Source organism: Oculina patagonica, chromosome 14, assembly GCF_052425735.1.
Source record: "Oculina patagonica isolate OP01 chromosome 14, crgOcupat, whole genome shotgun sequence".
NCBI lineage: Eukaryota > Metazoa > Cnidaria > Anthozoa > Scleractinia > Oculinidae > Oculina > Oculina patagonica.
Window position 1 is genome coordinate 16067313 of NC_135771.1, and position 25184 is coordinate 16092496.

A 25184-nucleotide genomic window follows, 5' to 3' on the forward strand; every position below is an offset into this window, starting at 1 on the left:
TGCATCACGCAAACTTCTTTCCTGAACACCTTGTCATTGTAATCTTCGTTCTTGAACACTTTCTTTTTTTGGAAATTTTTTATGGACAACTAAATGCGCTTGCTGCAAAAAGTGCTTGCTCGATAAGAAACAATCATATAGAAAAATTTTGGCCTTCGTTATGGTTGCTAGGTAAATAGAGGGAATAGGTCATGAGAGGGGGCAGAGGATGAACAAGGAAGACCCGCTACGAAAGACCCGCTACGAAAACTGAGACCCTGTCTTCGTCTTGGAACAATTTAGTGGCAGTTTGTTGTTAGTTGCCCACTCATGTACATTGGAGACCTCACTGGAGAGAGTGTTCTTAAGTTCTTCAACATTTGCACAATCGGAAGAAGCGAGAAGGGTGGTGTCATCCGCAAACATGTCCAACCGCGTATGGACATGTAGAGGTAAGTCATTGATAAACAGCACAAAAAGTAAGGGACCCAATATGGAACCCTGTGGCACACCCGCTGTAATGCTCCTAACGGTCGAAGTTTCTCCTTTAACTGATACCAGTTGAGTTCGATCGGTTAAGTATGAACTGAACCAAAGTAAAGCGTTACTGTCTAGTTTGTAAGCTTCAAGCTTGCTAAGCAAAGTCACATGATCCACCATGTCAAAAGCCTTCTTATAGTCTACTAGAAGCAGACCATTAACATGGTTTTTGTCTAGATTGAAAAACAGGGTGTCAACAATATATGCAAGCGCCGTTTCTGTGCTGTTAAATTAGATTATTGTTTATAGTAGATTCGTAATTTTTTAGTACATTAGAGAGGGCCACAAATTTATTAGTTGTAAAACTATTACGTGTAACCCTCTATAAATAAAGTTTGATTGATTGATTGATTGATTGATTGATATATTAAAATCAGAAAAAACATTGAAATAACTATTGTAGACGTACAATGAGCACCAGTAACTGTTATTTTAGCTTTTAATATGTGACGACAACGGTGTGACACTTCGTATCTCCTGAACCTCTGTATTCTGTTGTGTCACATCTCCAAAGGAACCTTGTCCTATCCTCTGTTTAAACTGCAATTGACTACATTTGAAGCGCGGAATGTCTTCACCAATTTCGCTTTCAGGCGGCCCTTTTCGTAATAGCTGAGGAAGCTTAAACTTTCGAAAAACCGACATAGCTGAAAATTTTACCCCTCGATCTAAACATGTGTCTCAAGTTCGCGCCAAAATGTTTACTTCTGTCTCACGTCCGATAGCCGACCTTCGACCTTATTGGCTGAAAGCAAGCTATTGTTCCACCGAGCTATTGTGCACTTCTGTCACGCAACAAAGAGAGTACGCGCTCGAATTCAGTTTGCTTAAACCTATTGAGGCCCTAAACTATTCCTATCGCTCTTTCGACGTGGAAATTTGTTGCGAACTAGCACTCATCGCACACACAATTGCGTAGAAAAACAAAGCCAAGAGCCGAAAGGAGTGTTGACTGAAGAAAGACCTAGAAAACACTACGCGCGAAGTGTCTCACATATTAAAAGCAAAAATAACAGTTACTGGTGCTAATTGTACGTCTACAATAGTTATTTCAATGGTCTTTCTAATTTTAATATAGGGTCTTAGTTTCGTAGTACGAAAACTAAGATCTGGGGTCTTAATTTTCGTAGTACGAAAACTAAGACCGGGTCTAAGGTCTTTAATAGGTCTTCGTTTTCGAGGGTCTTAGTTTTCGTAACACCCCCTCACAGACACCCTAGCTGTTATCACCACACACGTTTCAGATTCGCGCGCCGCAGAAGAGATCTATTGTTACCGGACAGATCTTGGTTCGGGGACGAGTAACAAACTAGCAGGCCATGAGACTTGCCAAGCGTTCTTTATTGCGGGGACAGAGCTACTGGCGTGTACTACACTGCTGAAATTCTTCTCGATTCTTCTACTTTCACAAACAAATACTCGTTAATGTTGTTCTTGCCAATTACAAGTATAGATTTGAGATTCAAGTTTAAGTTTCGATAAGTTAAGCGTAATTTTGTGACGTCAATTCAAGTATTTTTTCAATTGTACCGTTGTCGTGCGTCGTTTAATTGAAGGCCAGGAGAGCCTGTGTTTCAGGTTTAAGGGCCAGAAAATTCCACGTTTTCCGTGCCACGAACATCGTTAAGTTAAAATGACGAATTAGGACGCCACAAGTAAGTTTGAAAAGTGCAATGTTTGTCAATTGTTGTATTTCGGTTTATCTTCGGATGCCTTTTGTCCTTGCGTAGTTTTCTCTTGTCCCATTAAGTTTAAAAACTCTTCGTTAGTTTTTAACATCGGTTCCTAGGTCGTGCTGTTTCCACAGTAAAACTCGTTTGCCGGAACACGCTTGGCACCCCTGAGAAGCATGTGTACTAATGTTAACGCCTAGGGGCACCTAACAAAAATTTCTGATTCTCAATAACATTTTTCGAACCTGTCCTCTTAACGTCTTCCCCGGCTCATATCAAAAGAAAATATGTCAGCAACCAGCAAAATCTACACTATCCTTCTTTTTCTAGGAGCTTCTAGGGAAGTCCTTGAGCCTCCCTTTAACAACCAGTAAAATCTTATCTCCAGCCTGCACGTGTGTGACTTGAGATCTTCTTATCTTTTCATTAAAATACAGACATTATCTTACAGGCAATTATCTAAAATCTAAATTACATTCCATGGAATAAAAAGAAGCGCCTTTAAAACTAAGCACATTCCATCACGGAGCTTGCACGAAGCGAGTTAAACCACAGAAGTGGAGCCCCCGACTGCTGTTGTTTCTAGTGCTACTCTTGAATGAAGTATTTTTATTGTTCTGTCTGTTCGAACATGGCACAGTTTGTATATTTTGCTGTTCTGTTGGTGTTCTGTAGAACAGGAAACTCACTGGAAACCACTACCAGTCCTCAACAACAAGACACCGGTGCTACCAAAGGCCTATGTGAGGTACAGATTAGAATATTGATTGCCTCTTTTGATGATTTTATTGATTTAAAATATGGTTATTGCGTTTTCGAGCTTGTTGATCAGATTGTTAAAAATTAGCGGTCAAGTTAAGTCGTGATGTTCTGAACTCTCTAACTAAGAAGTTAAACAGAGCGATATGAGAATTTCTACTTCATACTTTCATTGATATTTTTATTAGTATAAAGAAACGTTAATGATGTCCGTGTTGCTGCCCGTAAGAATTGTCTTCACAAAATAGCAAACATCCTTGTTATTGAAGGATTAGTGAAAAATATTTAGCTTGCAGAGGTGAGGTCCAATATGTCTGACGCAGATATCAAGGTTGTAAATTACTATTGAAGTTTTAAGAACGTGATTGTTGTCTCAGTCTAAATTAAGAGGATCTTTTAATCAAAGTAGACCTACAAGGCCACAAGTCTAATAACAAACAAGCAAGGCAGACAAGCTGACTCTAACAGTTCTCTTGTTACAAGTAACTGACACTGCAGCGGTTAGAGACAAATAAGAACGCAGACTTCCGACTTTTTCGTATCGTCTCATGTGAGATTACGATATGTAACGACATAAGAAACATAGTACTCTTTTCCTGTTATGTTAAGCTTTACATTGTGTTTTTTCATCCAATGAAAACATGTTTTACTTCCTTTCTAGAAATTCATATCTGCCCATGGATTTCCAGGTATCCCAGGATCAAATGGCATGCCGGGAATGCCTGGCATTCCGGGGTCGCAAGGACCACAGGGAAGAGATGGAGAAAAAGGACAGACTGGCGACCAGGGATCGCAAGGAACGATGGGACCCAAGGGAGAGAGAGGTATTGAAGGGCCTCGTGGGAAGAACGGACCGCCAGGTATGATGGGAATAAAAGGAGCGCGAGGACTTGTGGGAGACCAAGGAATCAAAGGCGACAAGGGTGAGAAAGGTGAAAGCTTGACAAGTCCTTCTAGTGCAGTGCCACAAACCAACTGGAAACAATGTGTGTGGAAAAGTGAAGATGGTAAAGATAGCGGGAAGATCAAGGTAAGAGAAAAATTAGTCTTTGCCACAATTACCAACTTTGCCAAAGTGTGGTAGGGGTGGGGAGGGTCTGCAGCCAGCAAAAGCTTTGCTGGTACAAGTTGATTCATATTGGAGCCGCAGAACACAACTAGGCAGCCTAGCCGCGGTGGTAAAAGCTATAAAAAATCTCCCGCCAGTTTGGATTGTTGATAATGTTATATAGTCAACTCTCGCCTTGCGGACACCCCGCTATTACGGACAAAATCCAGATCCCCAGCAAAAGTAATAGAGGTTTGACTAGAAATGACTCCCGCTATTACGGAATTACGGACACTTTCGTGGTACAAAAAAAAAACAATTTTATTGTTTTGACTCTCAATAAATGCAGACACCATGAACTACTCATATAAAAATATTACGAAAAATTGCAGTCTGCTGCTCACTACGTGTCAAAACTTACACAGTTCACAAGTCTTCTTTGCGATTTATTTTTCATCACTTGCTTCAGTAGCTGTACAAAAGACTTTGCTTCGTCACTTCAGCTTGCGCCCTTTTTCTTCCAGACGACTCTTTAGACATCTTTAGGAAAGATCAAACCCTCAAACCCTCATCCATTGTCATCCTCTATACCCGAAACAATTACTGAGTAGTTTCACAACTGTCGATATGCTCATCATTATTTATAACGAGAGTTGACTGCATTCGTTTGCTATATTTTTTTTATTGTTTTGGTGAAAGTGCATGATTCAACAAGTATGCTGGCAGAATCTTTCCGTATGGCTGCAGTCGTGTCAGACACTTTCACCTGACAATCATCTATGTATGGAAACCGCTTTAGGTCTTATCCCTGACAGCTCTAATTTTAAACTCCAAATAAATTTTTGTTGCCTCATGGCTAAACACTACATTTGGACATGTCGATCGAAAGAACGCTACCCCACCCAAAACAATTTCTTGTTTTTCTTATTGCTTACTAATTACAGTGTTGCGAATAGGTCATCGGTAAAACTTGATAGCGTACTATAAACTGAAGAATTAGCTTGTGTGATTCTTTTTTCGTTTCTCACCATCTGTCTCAGTTTTTTTGTTTTCAAGTCATCTTCCCAGTAGTTATTTGCAGGCCCGTAGGCTGGTTTTTGCCCGGGTAGGTTCGTTTTCTTTTAGAACGGACCATTAGTTACCAGTGTCCCACTAATTTAAAAAAAAATACCGTTACTGAAGAAGATTTTCCAGTTGTAGTCGACGGGGGTGAAGGTGGGCGTAACAGCTGACTACCGTGTCTAGCTCCACGGGGGTATCGTAGTGAATGTGCAGAAGCGCAAGGTTGGACAACCTTTTTCCCATTGGCGCTCGCATGTAGTTATTCAGTCGTCGCAACGTGCTTGCACTTCGTTCACATTCGCATGATGTTACTGGTATGGTGCAGGCAATTTTTAGAAGAATGCTGATGTGGCAATCTTTGATTGCCACTGCAGGTGAAGCTGGCCTTAATTCCGGTTCCATCGCCAGGTATCGACCTCTCCATCGCATAAGCTCCATTTCAAACATTTCAGGGGAGGGGAGATCATCATTGTACTTGTTAACAGCTGCTTCAAGATTAACATTCTTTGAACAGAGAACACTTGGTACGAGACCAAGCAGTGACGCGGCAACGGTCGCCGAAGGTGAAAACTGCTCATTGATGCACATGATGATGTGATCAAGGAGAGGAATTGCCACGTTTCGTTGGAAATAAATTTTAGGATTTTGAGCCTCGGTATTGGAACGATGCTGTTGTCTCGACGTAATTCGAGGCATTTCGGCAGCAGGCCCACCTTTTCTGCCATTGCAACACTTTGAGTGTAAACAGCTGAAAAGGAATTGTCACAATCTTCCCTTTGTTTTCGGTAGAAACTAGCAACTTCTGTGATCATGCCATGGGCCTCCACGATGTCAAGAGCTGCTCTCTGTAGCTTAACCGTGATTCCAGCCAGGTGCGACAAATATTGGTACACTGCCATAAACACGACAATGAACTCAAAGGACGTAATACTTGCCAAAATTTGTTGGGCTTTATTACGGTTTTCACTTAAAAATATTAAGACAAAGAGAGAAAGAAATTTTAAGCAACAGCAAGAAATTAAAGATAGGAAGCCACAACTCTCCAAAATCAGTGAGAACGAGAATTTAAGGACTCAGAGCGCACTATCTCATGTACTTATTCGTTTGCCAGCTGGCCTTATCCTGATATGGCTTTTAAATAAGAATTTTGTTTACCCCGCTACCGTCATGACGTGATTCAAAGTCATTTCTTTTAATTTCCTTCTTTGCTCTACTTTCCACAATGTCACGCTGTCCAGGGGAATTGGATGTCAATTATATTGTTTGCGTTAGGCTTCAGAGCTTAGCTTCAGATATATTTAATTTATTTATACGACCGCGACATATTCAAATCGGTGAAATCAACATCAGTTATAACTTGAGTCACACTTTGCTAATGGTTCCAGTCTGAAAACCGAAAAAGAGGGGAATATACGAATACACGAGAAACGATTGAAAATTAGTCGATATTGTTGAATATCAATACAAATAACGTCAGTATGTTTTTATTTTTATTTTATTATGCGCGTAGGCCATACACTCTTTTTTTTGAATAAGAATACAGTTTTTCCGACCCAGGCTGAATATTCTTATTTTTCTGCCGATTTTAGGCTGAAATATTCTTATAAACATTCTTAGAAAATATCGTTTGACATTTCCGTTTTAGCAAGTATTGGGTAATCAATTACAAGTGTTTGGTGTCCAGAATTGTTTCGTGTTATATTGTGCACATGTAACCTTGCTTTTGGTTGCAGCCTGGCCGTTTTGGCTTTAAACAAAGCATTCCTCACAAAGATAAAGTGACGGAAATGAAAATACCAGATTTTGTTTCAACTAAAAACATATTTAATTGTATTGTATTTACAAATATTTAACTCAAAACTATATTCTTTTCAAAATCTCAGCCTCAGGTTTATTCTTAAAATATTCTTAAAAATTCGCCAATTTCAGCCTCGATATTCTTATAAACTAGATTCTTATAAAAAAAAAAGAGTGTATGTATGCTGTACCATTCAGACCGGTACATTAATGCTACACCATTCAGACCGGACCTTTTCAGGCGGTGGGGGGGTTCGTCCGAACCCCCCGAACCCCCCCAGCCTACGGGCCTGATTTGGGACGTCACACAATGATTATCCAGGAACGTTGCGTGACGATCATAATAAAGGAAGTTATCTTTTTTGTTGGTCATCGTGTTAAACCATAAAAAGTCGAGGTTTTTGAACGGTTGTTTTGCACTACAAATTTAAATTTTCACGCAATAAATTCATTTCTTTGACACCTTTTGTGGAGTTATTTTTATCATCAAACACTTTTTTCATCTTTGATTACGGTATCAATTATATACTGATTTTTGGGAATGTTTGAATTGAGTGCAATTTTGGTTGAAGTTATCTTTCTTATCTAGTGTGTTTTTTTTTGTAACGAGAGTCAAGGTTTCTTGTGAGATACTTGCCGGAAAACAGTTTTGTTTGACTATTGGACGACAAAGTAAATTCATAATATTACTCATTCCTAGGTAACCTACACTATCAACCATTGTTTTAAGAACAAAAGACATACTTGCTTGCTTATTTATAATTAAATAGATCTTGACCTTTTTGACGTTAGATTGGTCAACCACGGATTCTTTCCTGGAATAACTTGTTTCCTGACCTTAAGTTGTTTTATACACTGTATTCCGTGATATTTTTCTAGCAGGAAACCTTGACCTTATTTTTACACGTTCTGTAAGTGACAAAGAACCTTTTCAACTATTGTACAATGTTTATTCATTTTTGTACACTCTTGTTTGAACAACCATGTACGTAAGTATTCTTTTAAATTCGGCTTGTACAAACGACTGCTCTGAACTCGTAAGCAACTTAGTATTCATTTATGGAAAGGGGTCGGACTGCAGTTACCGAATAACACGCCTCTTCTTCTTCGAGTTTAGTGAAAAAGTTGTTGTTGAACTTTGTTCACAAAGAAACCTATTTCCCGCTCTAACTGTACAATTGTAAAACTTGTAACTGTTTTTGTTGAAGAAAAACAATGTTTGTAATTTTTATATTGCTCGCGCTGTTTTATTTTGGCCAGTTCACCTTTGGTTGGTAACGAAATTTTGGACAGAAAAGCGTTTTCGACATCGCAATTAGCTCGAAGGTTTTTAAGCTAATACCTAAAACGCGCAGTCGTACTTCAAAGAAAACTAACTGCGCAAGTCATTACGTAAGCTTAGATACATCAAATTTGACGTTTTGACAGAGATTGACAGCTAGAAATCTGGCCACTTTAAAAGAGAGCGAGCTGCTTTACACACCAGAGAATTGAGAACATCATTGTCAGAAAAGGTTCTACGCCTGAGTGTACTGATTATTAAGGTCGCGGGGGACACCTTAGGCTCATCATTATACATTTATTTAAAGCGTATGCACGAAGTGCAACGACTGACATCGACAACTTTACGAGATATTCATGACTGGATAAAAACATGAGAGCGTGCGCGTGATTTAAAAAAATCCTGTTTCTTTGATATTTTGACCGATTTAAAACAACACTTAGCTTTATACGTTGATATAGATTGTAGGAAGTTTGTGAGCTTGTTTTTATTCAAATTTGAAAATTTCTGCAGCTCAGAGTAATCACAATAATATTCGGCATAAACAATCGTGTCCTTTTTTAAAACGCATTGTTCTCACCATAAAAGCGTGGAATATAATTATCATAATTACATCTCTCCTTTGGAAACTGATCGTGTTTTGGTCGGGATACCTTCGGAAATCTCAAAGTTTGGACTTTTCCGACAATTTTGTGGCAGAGAATACAGCGCGCATACATAACTTCATGATTTGCCACTGCAGATAGGTAAACTATGAATACTGTAGTGTGTCATAACAGAAGCGGAATTTTAAAAGAGCGCTTTTAGAAAGAGGAAGAAGGCATTCAATTAAAATTTGCGCATTTAAAGCGCCATTACTTGCTGGCAAATCTTGAATTAAAAATCCGCTTCTGTTATGACACTCTAGAGATATTGACTGATTAGTTTTTGACAAGATCAGAGTGTGCTGTCTCCTACTCGTTCCGCAAACTCTGCCACAAAATCATGTTCTTCCCAATTTGGCACTAACAAGGCTATAACATCGCCGTTAAGTCCAATTCACCAAATAAAAGATGACATACATAAACATTCATCATTTCTTTATGTCTCTGTAAAATTTGAGCTTAATCGCACCCATAACAGCGGAGAAATAAGCGTTTTAAAACATGCAGGTCTAGCGAAATTTCGCTTCATGAATATATTCATGCTGTAGGTATCCCCCGCGACCTTAAAGAATGTGAATCAAGACGAAGTTGACCGTCATTCCTGTTTAAAAGTGGGAGCTGCTAGTCCCCCTTAAACCTGCTTTTAACAATCAATGATCAAGATGATGAAGAAATTGTAATGTACTGTATGTAATTCAAGCTTTGGCTAAAAATCAGTTTTATAAAAACCAGCCACACAGTGCGCGAGCAAACTATTTCGCCATGTTTAAATGTAGCCTGTGTTGTAGGCGTAGCAAGGGGAGGAAGACGGGGAACTGGGCGCCACAGCGCGAATAAGAAGCGCGCGAGGAGGTATAGGTATCCCACTCTTTTTTCCTCGCGAAGCGAGGCCGAAGGCCGAGCGTAGCGGGGTGTATAATTTTGTCCCTCAAGGGGCTCAGGCGGGATGAAATCTCGTGTGGAGTTTACGGTCATATATATATATATATATATTTGTGAACTTGGTGTCTGGCGGAAATGACGTCACGCGGCCGCGCGCTGGTGGCCTAATGGTGTGAGGCGTCGAACTTGAAATCAGATCTTCGGGACTGAGGGCGGGGGTTCGAATCCGGCTAGGGTTTTTTTTTTTTTTTTTTTTTTTTTTTTTTTTTTACTATTATTTTTTTTTTGTGGGTTCGAATCCTGAGCCTTTCATTTTTATCGTTTTTCTTTTCGGATTAAAATAACACTGATTTCCACATAATACTCCCTCAACGCCTATTCAGGCTATAAACTGCCGGGTCTGTAATCGTGCAGTTCGTTGTTGTTCTGTTTCTGTTTGTATTATGTCTGCTGTATTTTGTCGAAGTCTCTGTAATCGTGCAGTTTGTTGTTCAGTTTCTGTTTGTATTTTGTCTGCTGTATTTTGTCGAGGTCTCTGTAATCGTGCAGTTCGTTGTCGTTCAGTTTCTGTTTGTATTCTGTCCGCGGTATTTTGTCGAAGACTCTGTAATCGTGCAGTTCGTTGTTGTTCAGTTTCTGTTTGTATTCTGTCTGCTGTATTTTGTCGAAGTCTCTGTAATCGTGCAGTTCGTTGTTGTTCAGTTTCTGTTTGTATTCTGTCTGCTGTATTTTGTTGAAGTCTCTGTAATCGTGCAGTTACTAAGCAACAATAACCCAGAGCTTCGCGAGGCCCTGCGAGTCACGTATTACTAGTTTTATAAGAATACAGTTTTTCCGACCCAGGCTGAATATTCTTATTTTTCTGCCGATTTTAGGCTAAAATATTCCTATGAACATTCTTAGAAAATACCGTTTCACATTTCCGTTTTAGCAAGTATTGGGTAATCAATTACAAGTGTTTGGTGTCCAGATCTGTATTGTGTTACATTGTGCACATGAACAATTACTTTTCGTTACAGCCTGGCCGTTTTGGCTTTAAACATAGCATGCTTCACAGAGATAAAGTGACGGAAACGATAATACCTGATTTTGTTTCAACTAAAAGCTATATTCTTTTCAAAATCTCAGCCTCGGGTTTATTCTTAAAATATTCTTAAAAATTCGCAAATTTCAGCCTCGATATTCTTATAAACTAGATTCTTATAAAATAAAAAGAGTGTAGCACAAAGAGAAATTAAATTACAGTTATTATTCCTGGAAATGACAGGTCGAGTTGCTTTAGTTGAGCCATGCATAGCACCAAATCATAATATGCGAATTTTTCCCATTGTTTTCTTTTTGCATTCGACTAAGTCTTTCAAGGGACCCGAGAACTTTATCTAGAATTGATAGATGAGTCAGCACATTTATTAACGATTCTGCAATAGAAAGTCAAGATGTTTTTCCTCGCTCTTAAGTTCGGCAAAACATGTTCCATCTTTAAAAAGCACTGAGAAAGAGAGAGGGCACTGGGAACGATGTTGCTCGTGCGACAATTATCCCGGCCTGACCAATCGATGAAACCGATAATCGATGATAATCGATACCAATCGATAATAATCGATGCCAATTAATCGATTGATATTGGAAATCGATGACCAATCGATGACGGAACATTTTGTGACTTTTAATTTCATCGATTTCATCGATCGTTTTTTATTTGGCTTGATACAATATAGGTGTTATTACATCAACTCAGTCAGCTCAGTGCCTCTTAAAAGCGATCAATACCTCATTTATTCGTTTTCGTGATATACTGTTATGTCTGTTATGCAGCAAAAACAACGTTATTAAGAAAAGGGGCAAGGTTTACACTAGCGTATAGGTTACTTGAGAAGATGGTAGCCTTTGACTACGCACTTAATAACAAGTGTAACGTCCGTTGCTTTATCCCCGGCTTTATCCACTTCTTCAGACATTGTGCGCTCAGCTCACGATCAGTCGTTTTAGGATTGCGAAAATTTATTTCCGGATATCCTGAAGAATTATCCTAGGGATGCCCAAATACGCCGCAAGGTATCGATAACAATCGATGACAATCGATGAAAATCTATAGCAATCGATGACAATCGATGTAATTAAGGAAATTTTATCTGTAACTATCGATTGGTCATCGATTGGCCGATGCCAATCGATATCAGTTAACTAACCATCATCGATTGTTTGAGTGATTTCAGATCATCGATTTCATCGATTGGTCAGGCCGGGCAATTATCTTCTGACTTATTGTTGACGTCACAATAGCTTGGGTATATATTTGTACATGCTGTCCAATTTGGAAATAATTTCATGAAAAAAATTCTGAGCGCAGCCAAAATTGGACGAGGCCGTAGGCCGAGTCTAATCTTGATTCTCAAAGAAAACGTAGAATAAATAAACTAGAACTTGAAACTTAACTATAAGACAGAATACAACAATAGAACAAGAATCGAGAAAATACAAGGAAAAAACAAATACTTACAAGATTGTACGGCAAACGGGATAAGACGAAAACTAATTTACAAGCAAAGCATGCGAGATTTATACTGACTTGAAAATAAAAACAATAGCGCTAATGAAGTTACGAAAATTGATAATAAACGATTACATAATACTACACCGAGAAACTAACTTGCAGAGAAATACATAATAATGAGCTACGCTAACAAAGAAACTAAAAAACCGAACAAAAATACTGACAAGAATTACAAACTAATTACAACGCAAACACGCAAACACGAAAAAATTGAAAGCTCGTGGCTACACTTGCTATTTAGGTATATAGTAGATCATCTGCAATGTTTTCTTTGTTCTTGCATTGTTAGCAAATCAACCTTATGTCGTCATTGTTAGCAAATCAACCTTATGTCGTCATTGTTAGCAAATCAACCTTATGTCGTATAAACATATCACATATCACATATAACATCAATTTCAGATAACTTTTCACGACACTTTCTCAATTATGGTTTCTCACTTTCGACTGTTGTCGAATCCTCTTTTTTCCTGTCGCCGTGATGGATACAAAAATTATATCAGTTGAGATACGAATTTCACAAACTGGTTTGAATGCATTTGTTCTATTGAACAGTAAAACTCATTTGCCGGAACACGCTTGGCGCCCCTGAGAAGCATGTGTACTAATGTTAACGCCTAGGGGTCCCTAACAAAAATTTCTGATCTTCAAAAACATTTTTCGAACCTGTCCTCTTAACGTCTGCCCCGTCTCACATCAAAAGAAAATATGTCAGCAACCAGCAAACCAAACAGCAAAATCTACACTATCCTTCTTTTTCTAGGAGCTTCTAGGGGAGTCCTTGAGGCTCCCTTTAACAACCAGTAAAATCTTATCTCCAGCCTGCACGTGTGTGATTTGAGATCTCCTTATCTTTTCATTGAAATACAGACATGTCGGTTATCTTACAGACAAATTCCTAAAATTTAAATTACATTCCATGGAATAAAAAGAAACGCCTTTAAAACTGAGCACATTCCATCACGGAGCTTGACGAAGCGAGTTAAACCACAGAAGTGAAGCCCCCGACTGCTGTTGTTTCTTGTGCTACTCTTGAATGAAGTATTTTTATTGTTCTGTCTGTTCGAACATGGCACAGTTTGTATATTTTGCTGTTTTGTTGGTGTTCAGTAGAACAGGAAACTCACTAAAAACCACTACCAGTCCTCAACAACAAGACACCGTTGCTACCAAAGGCCTATGTGAGGTACAGATTAGAATATTGATTGCCTCTTTTGATGATTTTATGATTTAAAATATGGTTATTACGTTTTCGAGCTTGTTGATCAGATTGTTAAAAAATAGCGGTCAAGTTAATCGTGATGTTCTGAACTCTCTAACTAAGAAGTTAAACAGAGCGATATGAGAATTTCTACTTCATACTTTCATAGATATTTTTATTAATATAAAGAAACGTTAATGATGTCCGTGTTGCTGCCCGTAAGAATTGTCTTCACAAAATAGCAAACATCCTTGTTATTGAAGGATTAGTGAAAAATATTTAGCTTGTAAATTACTATTGAAGTTTTAAGAACGTGATTGTTGTCTCAGTCTAAATTAAGAGGATCTTTTTATCAAAGTAGACCTACAAGGCCACAAGTCTAATAACAAACAAGCAAGGCAGACAAGCTGACTCTAACAGTTCTCTCGTTACAAGTAACTGACACTGCAGCGGTTAGAGACAAATAAGAACGCAGACTTCCGACTTTTTCGTATCGTCTCATGTAAGATTACGATATGTAACGACATAAGAAACATAGTACTCTTTTCCTGTTGTTTTAAGCTTTACATTGTGTTTTTCATCCAATGAAAACATGTTTTACTTCCTTTGTAGAAATTCATATCTGCCCATGGATTTCCAGGTATCCCAGGATCAAATGGCATGCCGGGAATGCCTGGCATTCCGGGGTCGCAAGGATCACAGGGAAGAGATGGAGCTAAAGGACAGATTGGTGACAAGGGATCGCAAGGAACGATGGGACCCAAGGGAGAGGGAGGTATTGAAGGGCCTCGTGGGAAGAACGGACCGCCAGGTATGATGGGAATAAAAGGAGCGCGAGGACTTGTGGGAGACCAAGGAATCAAAGGCGACAAGGGTGAGAAAGGAGAAAGCTTGACAAGTCCTTCTAGTGCAGTGCCACAAACCAACTGGAAACAATGTGTGTGGAAAAGTAATGATGGTAAAGATAGCGGGAAGATCAAGGTAAAAGAAAAATTAGTCTTTGCCACAATTACCAACTTTGCCAAAGTGTGGTAGGGGTGGGGGAGGGTCTGCAGCAAGCAAAAAGCTTTGCTGGTACAAGTTGATTCATATTGGAGCCGCAGAACACAACTAAGCAGCCTAACCGCGGTGGTAAGAGCTATAAGAAAATCTCCCGCCAGTTTGGATTGTTGATAATGTTGTATAGTCAACTCTCGCCTTTCGGACACCCCGCTATTACGGACACTCGCTATTACGGACAAAATCCAGATCCCCAGCAAAAGTTATAGAGGTTTTACACTAGAAATGTGTGGTACACATTTTATTGCTTTGACTCTCAATAAATGCAGACACCATGAACTACTCATATAAAAATATTACGAAAGACTACAGTCTGCTGCTCACTACGTGTCAAAACTTACACAGTTCACAAGTCTTCTTTGCGATTTATTTTTCATCACTTGCTTCAGTAGCTGTACAAAAGACTTTGCTTCGTCACTTTAGCTTGCGCCCTTTTTCTTCCTTCTTGTCATCCTCTATACCAAACAATTACTGAGTAGTTTCACAACTGTCGATATGCTCATCACAGTCTATATAATTTATAACGAGAGTTGACTGCATTCGTTTGGTATATATTTTTTTATTGTTTTGGTGAAAGTGCATGTTTCAACAAGTATGCTGAATGCATCTAAGCGTCAAGTGGAAAAACACGCTAACAAAAGTTTCGATTGAAGTGATGGATTTCTTGATATCTATTAGCTCGATGTCAGTTACAACTTACAACTTGGATTTTTTGAAAATCTCGTTCTTAAGGCGGGGTACACCTGAAGACCGTTTATCCACCGCTTAACTTGGGTTGAATGAGAATATGTTGCGGTGTTTGGGAATTGGTTTGGAGATCGCTGTTTGGGAGGCGTTTTTGGTAGTAAAATTAAGAGAAATAAGATATATTGAAGATTTCAATAATGTGATTTTAAAATTAGAATTTAAAGATAAAATTAGTAGATGGACACCAGTCCCTTGACAACCCGGGTGCCTTTGCCTTTACTGTCTGGTGTCGTTCCAAAATAATTTTCTTTCTTCTACCCCTTCTTTAAACCTCTTAAAATTTCACTCACATTTACATTTACGCCCGCTTGAAGACGTGAAAAATGACTTGTTTCACGTTCTTTCGTTCCAGAATTGCTCGTTTAACAAGCTTCAGTCTGATACAGCGATCAAAGTCTCATTCCAGGGAAATATGAGAGTCTTTGGTGATACTAAGTGTAATCGGTGGTTCTTCAAGTTTAATGGTAACGAATGCAGCGGACCAATGACAATCGAAGCTGTTGTGTACAATGATTGGTCATCTGGAAATCCCGAACTGCTTCATCATCGATCATTTGAGGGATACTGCGAAAACATCCCACAAGGCACGGTTAGAGTGGAATTATGGGTAGGACAATGTCCTAGTGGCAATACCTTGGGTGACGCTTACACTGGATATTACTCGGTGTCCCGGATAATGATCGAGGAAGTGTCCAGGCCCCAGTCATGATTGATCAGATCTCGGCATCGAAATCATCGCTGTTTTAGCGTATGCTGATTATTTTCTGGCAGTGAAAACTTTAATGTTTCTTTTCGTGTTTTTAATCAAAACTTAGAACTTGTAGCGACTTTAAAATTTAAAACTTGTAGCGACTTTAAAATTTTCTGCAGGGGAGTCAGAACGCACTTTCTTAGGTCAAGATGCGACCAATAGTAGCTTTTAATATTTTTTAGCTATAGGAATTTTTGTCGTTTTATATTAATTGTAAGTTTTTAGCTTTAGGAATTTTTCTATTTGTCTTTTATATCAAATTGTAATTTTTTTTCATGTTAGCTATATGAATTTTTGTCTTTTATATTAATTGTAATTTTTTTAGCTATAGGAATTTTTTTTTCTTTTTTGTCTTCTATATCAAATTGTAATTTTTCTATATTCAATTAGAATTAACAGGTGAAAAGCCATGTAGTATGGATATACTGTTAACAAACCATTATTATTATTATTATTTTTATTATTATTATCATTATTATTATTATTATTATTATTATTATTATTATTATTATTATTATTATTATTAACTGTTTTGTCAGAAGGCTAAGCTTTAAAATAAGACCATAAACGTTTTCAGTCTAGCGTAAACATTTTCTAAACTTAAACGTCAAAAAAATCGAAGCTTAACTTCTTGTTGATAAACTGTTGAGAAGCAAATTTTATTGCAAAGAGCTTGTAATAAAAACCACTTGAGTAACAGGTAAAGACACTCCTTTAACTACAAGTTTTGCCAGTCAAATGCAAGTCCCATCAATTGACTTTACGCGGCATGCATCAGGTTACAGTTACATTGCACTGATGCTGAAGAGTGTTTTCCGATGTATGATGGTACAGTACAAGTACTCAAAAAACGTGCGCAAACCATGATTTTAATTTTTTGGTAGGACTAGAATGCAAACGAAATTAACAAGAATTATTGACCAGTAACAAAAATAAATGTTTTATTGCTTACTAATTACTATCCATGAAATTAGTAAGCAATAAAACATTTATTTTTGTTACTGGTCAATAATTCTTGTTACTTTCAGTGTTGCGAATAGGTCATCGGTAAAACTTGGTAGCGTTTCTCACCATCTGTCTAAGTTTTTTTGTTTTCAAGTCATTTGGGACGTCACACAATGATTATCCAGGAACGTTGCGTGACGATCATAATAAAGGAAATTATCTTTAATTTTTTGTTGATCATCGATGATCAAGATGATGAAGAAATTTTAATGTCCTGTATGTAATTCAAGCTTTGGCTAAAAATCAGTTTTATAAATCCAGCCACACAGTGCGCGAGCAAAGTTATGCGCCATGTTTAAATGTAGCCTGTGTTGTAGGCGTAGCGAGGGGTAAAGCGAGGGGGGGAGAAGGGGAACTAGGCTCCAGCGCGAATGAGAAGCGCGCGAGGAGGTAGCACAAAGGGAAATTAAATTACAGTTATTATTCCTGGAAATAAATGACAGGTCGAGTTGCTTTAGTTGAGCCATGCATAGCACCAAATCATATGCGAATTTTCCCGATTGTTTTCTTTTTGCATTCGACTAAGTCTTTCAAGGGACCCGAGAACTTTATCTAGAATTGATAGATGAGTCAGCACATTTATCACCGATTCTGCAATAGAAAGTCAAGAGATTTTTCTCGCTCTTAAGTTCGGCAGAACATGTTCCATCTTTAAAAAGCACTGAGAAAGGGAGAGGGCACTGGGAACGATGTTGCTCGTGCGACAATTATCCCGGCCTGACCAATCGATGAAACCGATAATCGATGATAATCGATAGCAATCGATAATAATCGATGCCAATTATGAATATTGGTAATCGATGACGGAAAATTTTGTGACTTTTAATTTCATCGATTTTCATCGACTGTCATCGATTATCATCGATTACCATCGATTTTCATCGATCTTTTTTTATTTGGCTTGATTCAATATAGGTGTTATTACATCAACTCAGTGGCTCTTAAAAGCGATCAATACCTCATTTATTCGTTTTCGTGGTATACTGTTATGTCTGTTATGCAGCAAAAACAACGGTATTAAGAAAAGGGGCAAGGTTTACACTAACGTATAGGCTACTTGAGAAGATGGTAGCCTTTGACTACGCACTTAATAACAAGTGTAACGTCCGTTGAAAATTGGACGAGGCCGTAGGCCGAGTTCAATTTGGCTGTCAGAGAAATTTTTTGAATCTAATTATTTCCAAATTGGACATGTAACTCACCAGGAGCCCATCATGATCAACTCCTGAACTCAATCAAAGCATTGTATTCACAAATAAAACTTAAACAAAACAGTACAATTTAATTCACCTGAGTTTGCAATCAAGCTTGCTACAAAGTGAGTAAAAACAATGCATCAATCAATGAAAGTCGTAAACAAAGTGACCGAAGAGCTTTACAACTTCTTGAATCTGACATACTCCTTTCCACTATCTCGTTCGTACTTCATCGCCGTCTTTTCTTTTCGAATTTCAGCAAAAAAGACAAAAAATTGCATCTAGCTCATGACGAAAAAAAAAATGACAAAAAATTGCATCTAGCTCATGACGAAAAAAAAATGAAAAAATGAATCTAGCTCATGACGAAAAAAAAAATGACAAAAAATTGCATCTAGCTCATGACGAAAAAAAAATGACAAAAAATTGCATCTAGCTCATGACGAAAAAAAATGACAAAAAATTGCCTTTAGCTCATGACGAAAAGCAAAATGACAAAAAATGGCAAACTCTAGCTCATTGACGACTAATTAAATGACAAATTGAATTGCATCTAGCTCTATTGGAGGTGTTTTGCCCTTGGTTTTTGCTTCTTAGTGTAGCTAGCTCCTCTTCTGACAACGTAGAAAATTTCTCTTTGTTGTTACTATTGCTGGCAAGCTAAACTGAAAGGAATGAAAAAACGTAGCAAACTTGCCTTATAAAATTCCGCCATTGTCGACTAACAATGCGAACAAGTTTACAGGGCTGACGCTATGCTTTGTGCTAATTGGCTAATATCCGTCACATGTTGTTTTTTCTCCGACTTGATTGGCTGAGACAAAACTGTCCAATTTTTCTTAAATTGACATATTGTGCATTTTACCTGAAAGGCCTAATTGAACCTATCCAAATTTAATCCCAAATTGGACAGTTTTCAGAAATTAAGGAAAAATAGCTGGGCTGACAATATATAATTTAGTGACAGCTATATAATTATAGCCGCGAAAAGTTTTATTCGCTTCTCTGCTCTTCCGTTCGACTAGTCCAGTCCCTGAACTCTCTCTTCCACGCGATTTTTATAGGGGTTGAACCCTGGCGCGCAAAGAGAGTCCAGGATAACTTGCATGCGCATGCTCAGAACGAACCAATCAGAAGCGAGGAGTGTGGCGTCACTTGCTTCGGACGCGCTTGCTTGCTAAAACTGGCTCGCTCGGCTCACTCAAATGACGAATTCAACTACGCGACCGAACGCGCGAATAAATGCAAGAAAGAATAGAATAATAGCGCTAATGAAGTTACGAAAATTGACAATAAACGATTACATAATACTACACCGAGAAAGTAACTTGCAGGGAAATACATAATAATGAGCTACGCTAGCAAAGAAACCAAAAAAACCGAACAAAAATACTGACAAGAATTACAAACTAATTACAACGCAAACACGCAAACACGAAAAAATTGAACGCTCGTGGCTACACTTGCTATTTAGGTATATAGTAGATCATCTGCAATGTTTTCTTTGTTCTTGCATTGTTAGCAAATCAACCTTATTTCGTCATTGTTAGCAAATCAACCTTATGTCGTATATCACATCAATTTCAGATAACTTTTCACGACCCTTTCTCAATTATGGTCTCTCACTTTCGACTGTTGTCGAATCCTCTTTTTTCCTGTCGCAGTGATGGATACAAAAATTATATCAGTTGAGATACGAATTTCACAAACTGGTTTGAATGCATTTGTTCTATTGAACAGTAAAACTCGTTTGCCGGAACACGCTTGGCGCCCCTGAGAAGCATGTGTACTAATGTTAACGCCTAGGGGTCCCTAACAAAAATTTCTGATTCTCAATAACATTTTTCGAACCTGTCCTCTTAACGTCTTCCCCGGCTCATATCAAAAGAAAATATGTCAGCAACCAGCAAACCAAACAGCAAAATCTACACTATCCTTCTTTTTCTAGGAGCTTCTAGGGGAGTCCTTGAGCCTCCCTTTAACAACCAGTAGAATCTTATCTCCAGCCTGCACGTGTGTGACTTGAGATCTCCTTATCTTTTCATTGAAATACAGACATGTCGGTTATCTTACAGACAATTCTCTAAAATTTAAATTAGGTCTACTCTGGGACCAAGTCGCCGTAGTTTGGGCGACTTAAGGCGATTTTAGCTTATTTGTCCACTACGGGGCGATTTTGAGCGACTTTAGGCATTTTAGGTGACATTTTAGGCAATTTAGGTGACCGACCTAGTACAGTTGTGATATACATGTACATGAGAACATCAGGTACACCATAAAGCATTGTTAAGAATTCTACTATTTGAGGCGACTTAGAGCGACTTAGGGCGACTTAAGGCGATTTTGGGCGACTTTAGGCGATTTTGGGCGACTTTGAGCGATTTCGGGTCCCAGAGTAGGCCTTAAATTACATTCCATGGAATAAAAAGAAACGCCTTTAAAACTGAGCACATTCCATCACGGAGCTTGACGAAGCGAGTTAAACCACAGAAGTGAAGCCCCCGACTGCTGTTGTTTCTAGTGCTACTCTTGAATGAAGTATTTTTATTGTTCTGTCTGTTCGAACATGGCACAGTTTGTATATTTTGCTGTTTTGTTGGTGTTCTGTAGAACAGGAAACTCACTGGAAACCACTACCAGTCCTCAACAACAAGACACCGGTGCTACCAAAGGCCTATGTGAGGTACAGATTAGAATATTGATTGCTTCTTTTGATGATTTTATTGATTTAAAATATGGTTATTGCGTTTTCGAGCTTGTTGATCAGATTGTTAAAAATTAGCGGTCAAGTTAAGTCGTGATGTTCTGAACTCTCTAACTAAGAAGTTAAACAGAGCGATATGAGAATTTCTACTTCATACTTTCATTGATATTTTTATTAATATAAAGAAACGCAAATGATGTCCGTGTTGCTGCCCGTAAGAATTGTCTTTACAAAATAACAAACATCCTTGTTATTGAAGGATTAGTGGAAAATATTAAGCTTGCAGAGGTGAGGTCTAATATGTCTGACGCAGATATCAAGGTTGAAAATTACTATTGAAGTTTTAAGAACGTGATTGTTGTCTCAGTCTAAATTAAGAGGATCTTTTTATCAAAGTAGACCTACAAGGCCACAAGTCTAATAACAAACAAGCAAGGCAGACAAGCTGACTCTAACAGTGCTCTCGTTACAAGTAACTGATACTGCAGCGGTTAGAGACAAATAAGAACGCAGACTTCCGACTTTTTCGTATCGTCTCATGTGAGATTACGATATGTAACGACATAAGAAACATAGTACTCTTTTCCTGTTGTTTTAAGCTTTACATTGTGTTTTTCATCCAAGACTTTGATAATGGGTTTTTTTGATGAAAACATGTTTTACTTCCTTTCTAGAAATTCATATCTGCCCATGGATTTCCAGGTATCCCAGGATCAAATGGCATGCCGGGAATGCCTGGCATTCCGGGGTCGCAAGGATCACAGGGAAGAGATGGAGCAAAAGGACAGACTGGTGACAAGGGAACGCAAGGAATGATGGGACCGAAGGGACAGATAGGTATTGAAGGGCCTCGTGGGAAGAACGGACCGCCAGGTATGATGGGAATAAAAGGAGCGCGAGGACTTGTGGGAGACCAAGGAATCAAAGGCGACAAGGGTGAGAAAGGAGAAAGCGTGACAAGTCCTTCTAGTGCAGTGCCACAAACCAACTGGAAACAATGTGTGTGGAAAAATCTAAATGACGGGGAAAATAACGGAAAGATCAAGGTAAGAGAAAAATTAGTCTTTGCCACAATTACCAACTTTGCCAAAGTGTGGTAGGGGTGGGGGAGGGTCTGCAGCCAGCAAAAGCTTTGGTACAAGTTGATTCATATTGGAGCCGCAGAACACAACTAAGCAGCCTAACCGCGGTGGTGAGAGCTATAAAAAAATCTCCCGCCAGTTTGGATTGTTGATAATGTTATATAGTCAACTCTCGCCTTGCGGACATCCCCGCTATAACGGACACTCGCTATTACGGACAAAATCCAGATCCCCAGCAAAAGTTATAGAGGTTTGACTAGAAATGACTCCCGCTATTACGGACCCTCCCTATTACGGAATTACGGACACTTTCGTGGTACAAAAAGAACAATTTTATTGTTTTGACTCTCAATAAATGCAGACACCATGAACTACTCATAAAAATATTACGAAAAACTGCAGTCTGCTGCTCACTACGTGTCAAAACTTACACAGTTCACAAGTCTTCTTTGCGATTTATTTTTCATCACTTGCTTCAGTAGATGTACAAAAGACTTTGCTTCGTCACTTCAGCTTGCGCCCTTTTTCTTCCAGACGACTCTTTAGACCTCTTTAGGAAAGACTCAAACCCTCATCCATTGTCATCCTCTATACCAAACAATTACTGAGTAGTTTCACAACTGTCGATATGCTCATCACAGTCTATATTATTTATAACGATAGTTGACTGCATTTGTTTGCTATATATTTTTTTTATTGTTTTGGTGAAAGTGGATGTTTCAACAAGTATGCTGAATGTATCTTAGCGTCAAGTGGAAAAATACGCTAACAAAAGTTTCTATTGAAGTGATGGATTTCTTGATATCTGTTAGCTCGATGTCAGTTACAACTTGGATTTTTTGAAAATCTCGTTCTTAAGGCGGGGTACACCTGAAGACCGTTTATCCACCGCTTAACTTGGGTTGAATGAGAATATGTTTTGCGGTGTTTTGGGAATTTCTGGGTAATTTTTGGAGATCGCTGTTTGGGAGGCGTTTTTCTCCAAAGGACTAGTAAAATTAAGAGAAATAAGATATATTGAAGATTTCAATAATGTGATTTTAAAATTAGAATTCAAAGATAAAATTAGTAGATGGACACCAAAACAGTCCCTTGACAACCTGGGGTGCCTTTGTTCCTACTTCTGGTCTGGTGGCGTTCAAAAATAATTTTCTTTCTTCTACCCCTTCTTTAAACCTCTTAAAATTTCACTCAAATTTACATTTACGCCCGATTAAAGACGTGAAAAATGACTTGTTTCACTTTCTTTCGTTCCAGGATTGCTCGTTTAACAAGCTTCAGTCTGATACAGCGATCAAAGTCTCATTCCAGGGAAATATGAGAGTCTATGGATCTTCTACCAAGTGTAACCGGTGGTTCTTCAAGTTCAATGGTAACGAATGCAGCGGACCAATGACAATCGAAGCTGTTGTGTACAATAACTGGCCATCATCTGCTGGGAATCCAAATCTGCTTCATCATCGATCATTTGAGGGATACTGTGAAAACATCCCACAAGGCACGGTTAGAGTGGAATTATGGGTAGGACAATGTCCTAGTGGCAATACCTTGGGTGACGCTTACACTGGATGGGAATCAGTGTCCCGGATAATGATCGAGGAAGATAATATGTCCAGGCCCCAGTCATGATTGATCAGATCTCGGCATCGAAATCATCGCTGTTTTAGCGTATGCTGATTATTTTCTGGCAGTGAAAACTTAAATTTTTCTTTTCGTGTTTTTAATCAAAACTTAGAACTTGTAGCGACTTTAAAATTTAAACTTGTAGCGACTTTAAAATTTTCTGCAGGGGAGTCAGACGCACTTTCTTAGGTCAAGATGCGGCCAATATAGCTTTTAATATTTTTTAGCTATAGGATTTTTGTCTTTTTATATTAATTGTAATTTTTAGCTTTAGGAATTTTTCTATTTTCTTTTATATCAAATTGTAATTTTTTTTATTTAGCTATATGAATTTTTGTCTTTTATATTAATTGTAATTTTTTTAGCTATAGGAATTTTTTTTTCTTTTTGTCTTCTATATCAATTGTATTTTTTCAATAGAATTAAAGGTGAAAAGCCGTAGTATGATATACTTTAATAAACCTTATTATTATTATTATATTATTATTATTATTATTATTAACTGTTTTGTCAGAAGGCTAAGCTTTAAAATAAGACCATAAACGTTTTTCAGTCTAGCGTAAACATTTTCTAAACTTAAACGTCAAAAAAATCGAAGCTTAATTTCTTGTTGATAAGCTGTTGACAAGCAAATTTTATTGCAAAGAGCTTGTAATAAAAACCACTTGAGTAACAGGTAAAGACACTCCTTTAATACTACAAGTTTTGCCAGTCAAATGCAAGTCCCATCAATTGACTTTACGCGGCATGCATCAGGTTACAGCTACATTGCACTGATGCTGAAGAGTGTTTTTCCGATGTATGATGGTACAGTACAAGTACTCAAAAAACGTGCGCAAACCATGATTTTAATTTTTTGGTAGGACTAGAATGCAAACGAAATTAACAAGAATTATTGACCAGTAACAAAAATAAATGTTTTATTGCTTACTTTATTAGTAAAATAAAATTTTTTTTTAATTTCAGTGTTGCGAATAGGTCATCGGTAAAACTTGGTAGCGTACTATAAAATGTAGAATTAGCTTGTGTGATTCTTTTTCGTTTCTCACCATCTGTCTCAGTTTTTTTGTTTTCAAGTCATCTTCCCAGTAGTTATTTGGGACGTCACACAATGATTATCCAGGAACGTTGCGTGACGATCATAATAAAGGAAGTTATCTTTTTTTTGTTGATCATCGATGATCAAGATGATGAAGAAATTGTAATGTCCTGTATGTAATTCAAGCTTTGGCTAAAAATCAGTTTTATAAATCTAGCCACACAGTGCGCGAGCAAACTTATGCGCCATGTTTAAATGTAGCCTGTGTTGTAGGCGTAGCGAGGGGTGGGAGAAGGGGAACTAGGCTCCAGCGCGAATGAGAAGCGCGCGAGGAGGTAGCACAAAGAGAAATTAAATTACAGTTATTATTCCTGGAAAATGACAGGTCGAGTTGCTTTAGTTGAGCTATGCATAGCACCAAATCATATGCGAATTTTTTCCCGATTGTTTTCTTTTTGCATTCGACTAAGTCTTTCAAGGGACCCGAGAACTTTATCTAGAATTGATAGATGAGTCAGCACATTTATCACCGATTCTGCAATAGAAAGTCAAGAGGT

General features: G+C 38.2%; 1 protein-coding gene across 4 annotated transcripts; it reads left to right on the forward strand.

Annotated features, from left to right (window-relative positions):
- The first annotated feature begins 316 nt into the window (after positions 1-316).
- Positions 317-24249, forward strand: LOC144638637 (uncharacterized). Of its 4 annotated transcripts, XM_078497849.1 has the most exons (6): positions 317-431; positions 2868-2940; positions 3613-3981; positions 14034-14402; positions 23223-23695; positions 24092-24249. In XM_078497849.1, the coding sequence occupies exons 3-5, from the start codon at positions 3661-3663 to the stop codon at positions 23592-23594; spliced, it is 1062 nt and encodes a 353-aa protein (XP_078353975.1). In that variant the 5' UTR covers positions 317-431; positions 2868-2940; positions 3613-3660; the 3' UTR covers positions 23595-23695; positions 24092-24249. The 4 variants fall into 4 exon arrangements, with proteins under 4 accessions (XP_078353975.1, XP_078353971.1, XP_078353974.1 ...); XM_078497845.1 differs by lacking the exon at positions 317-431 and having other exon boundaries at positions 1122-2940; XM_078497848.1 differs by lacking the exons at positions 317-431; positions 23223-23695; positions 24092-24249 and adding exons at positions 15580-16037; positions 16507-17149 and having other exon boundaries at positions 1126-2940.
- Positions 24250-25184: the final 935 nt, after the last annotated feature.

Coding starts and splice junctions, on each gene's coding strand:
- LOC144638637 (XM_078497845.1), top strand. CDS start 2,791: ATGAAGTATTTTTATTGTTCTGTCTGTTCGAACATGGCACAGTTTGTA. Junction 2,941..3,612: donor CTACCAAAGGCCTATGTGAG/GTACAGATTAGA, acceptor CTTCCTTTCTAG/AAATTCATATCTGCCCATGG. Junction 3,982..14,033: donor AAGATAGCGGGAAGATCAAG/GTAAGAGAAAAA, acceptor CTTCCTTTGTAG/AAATTCATATCTGCCCATGG.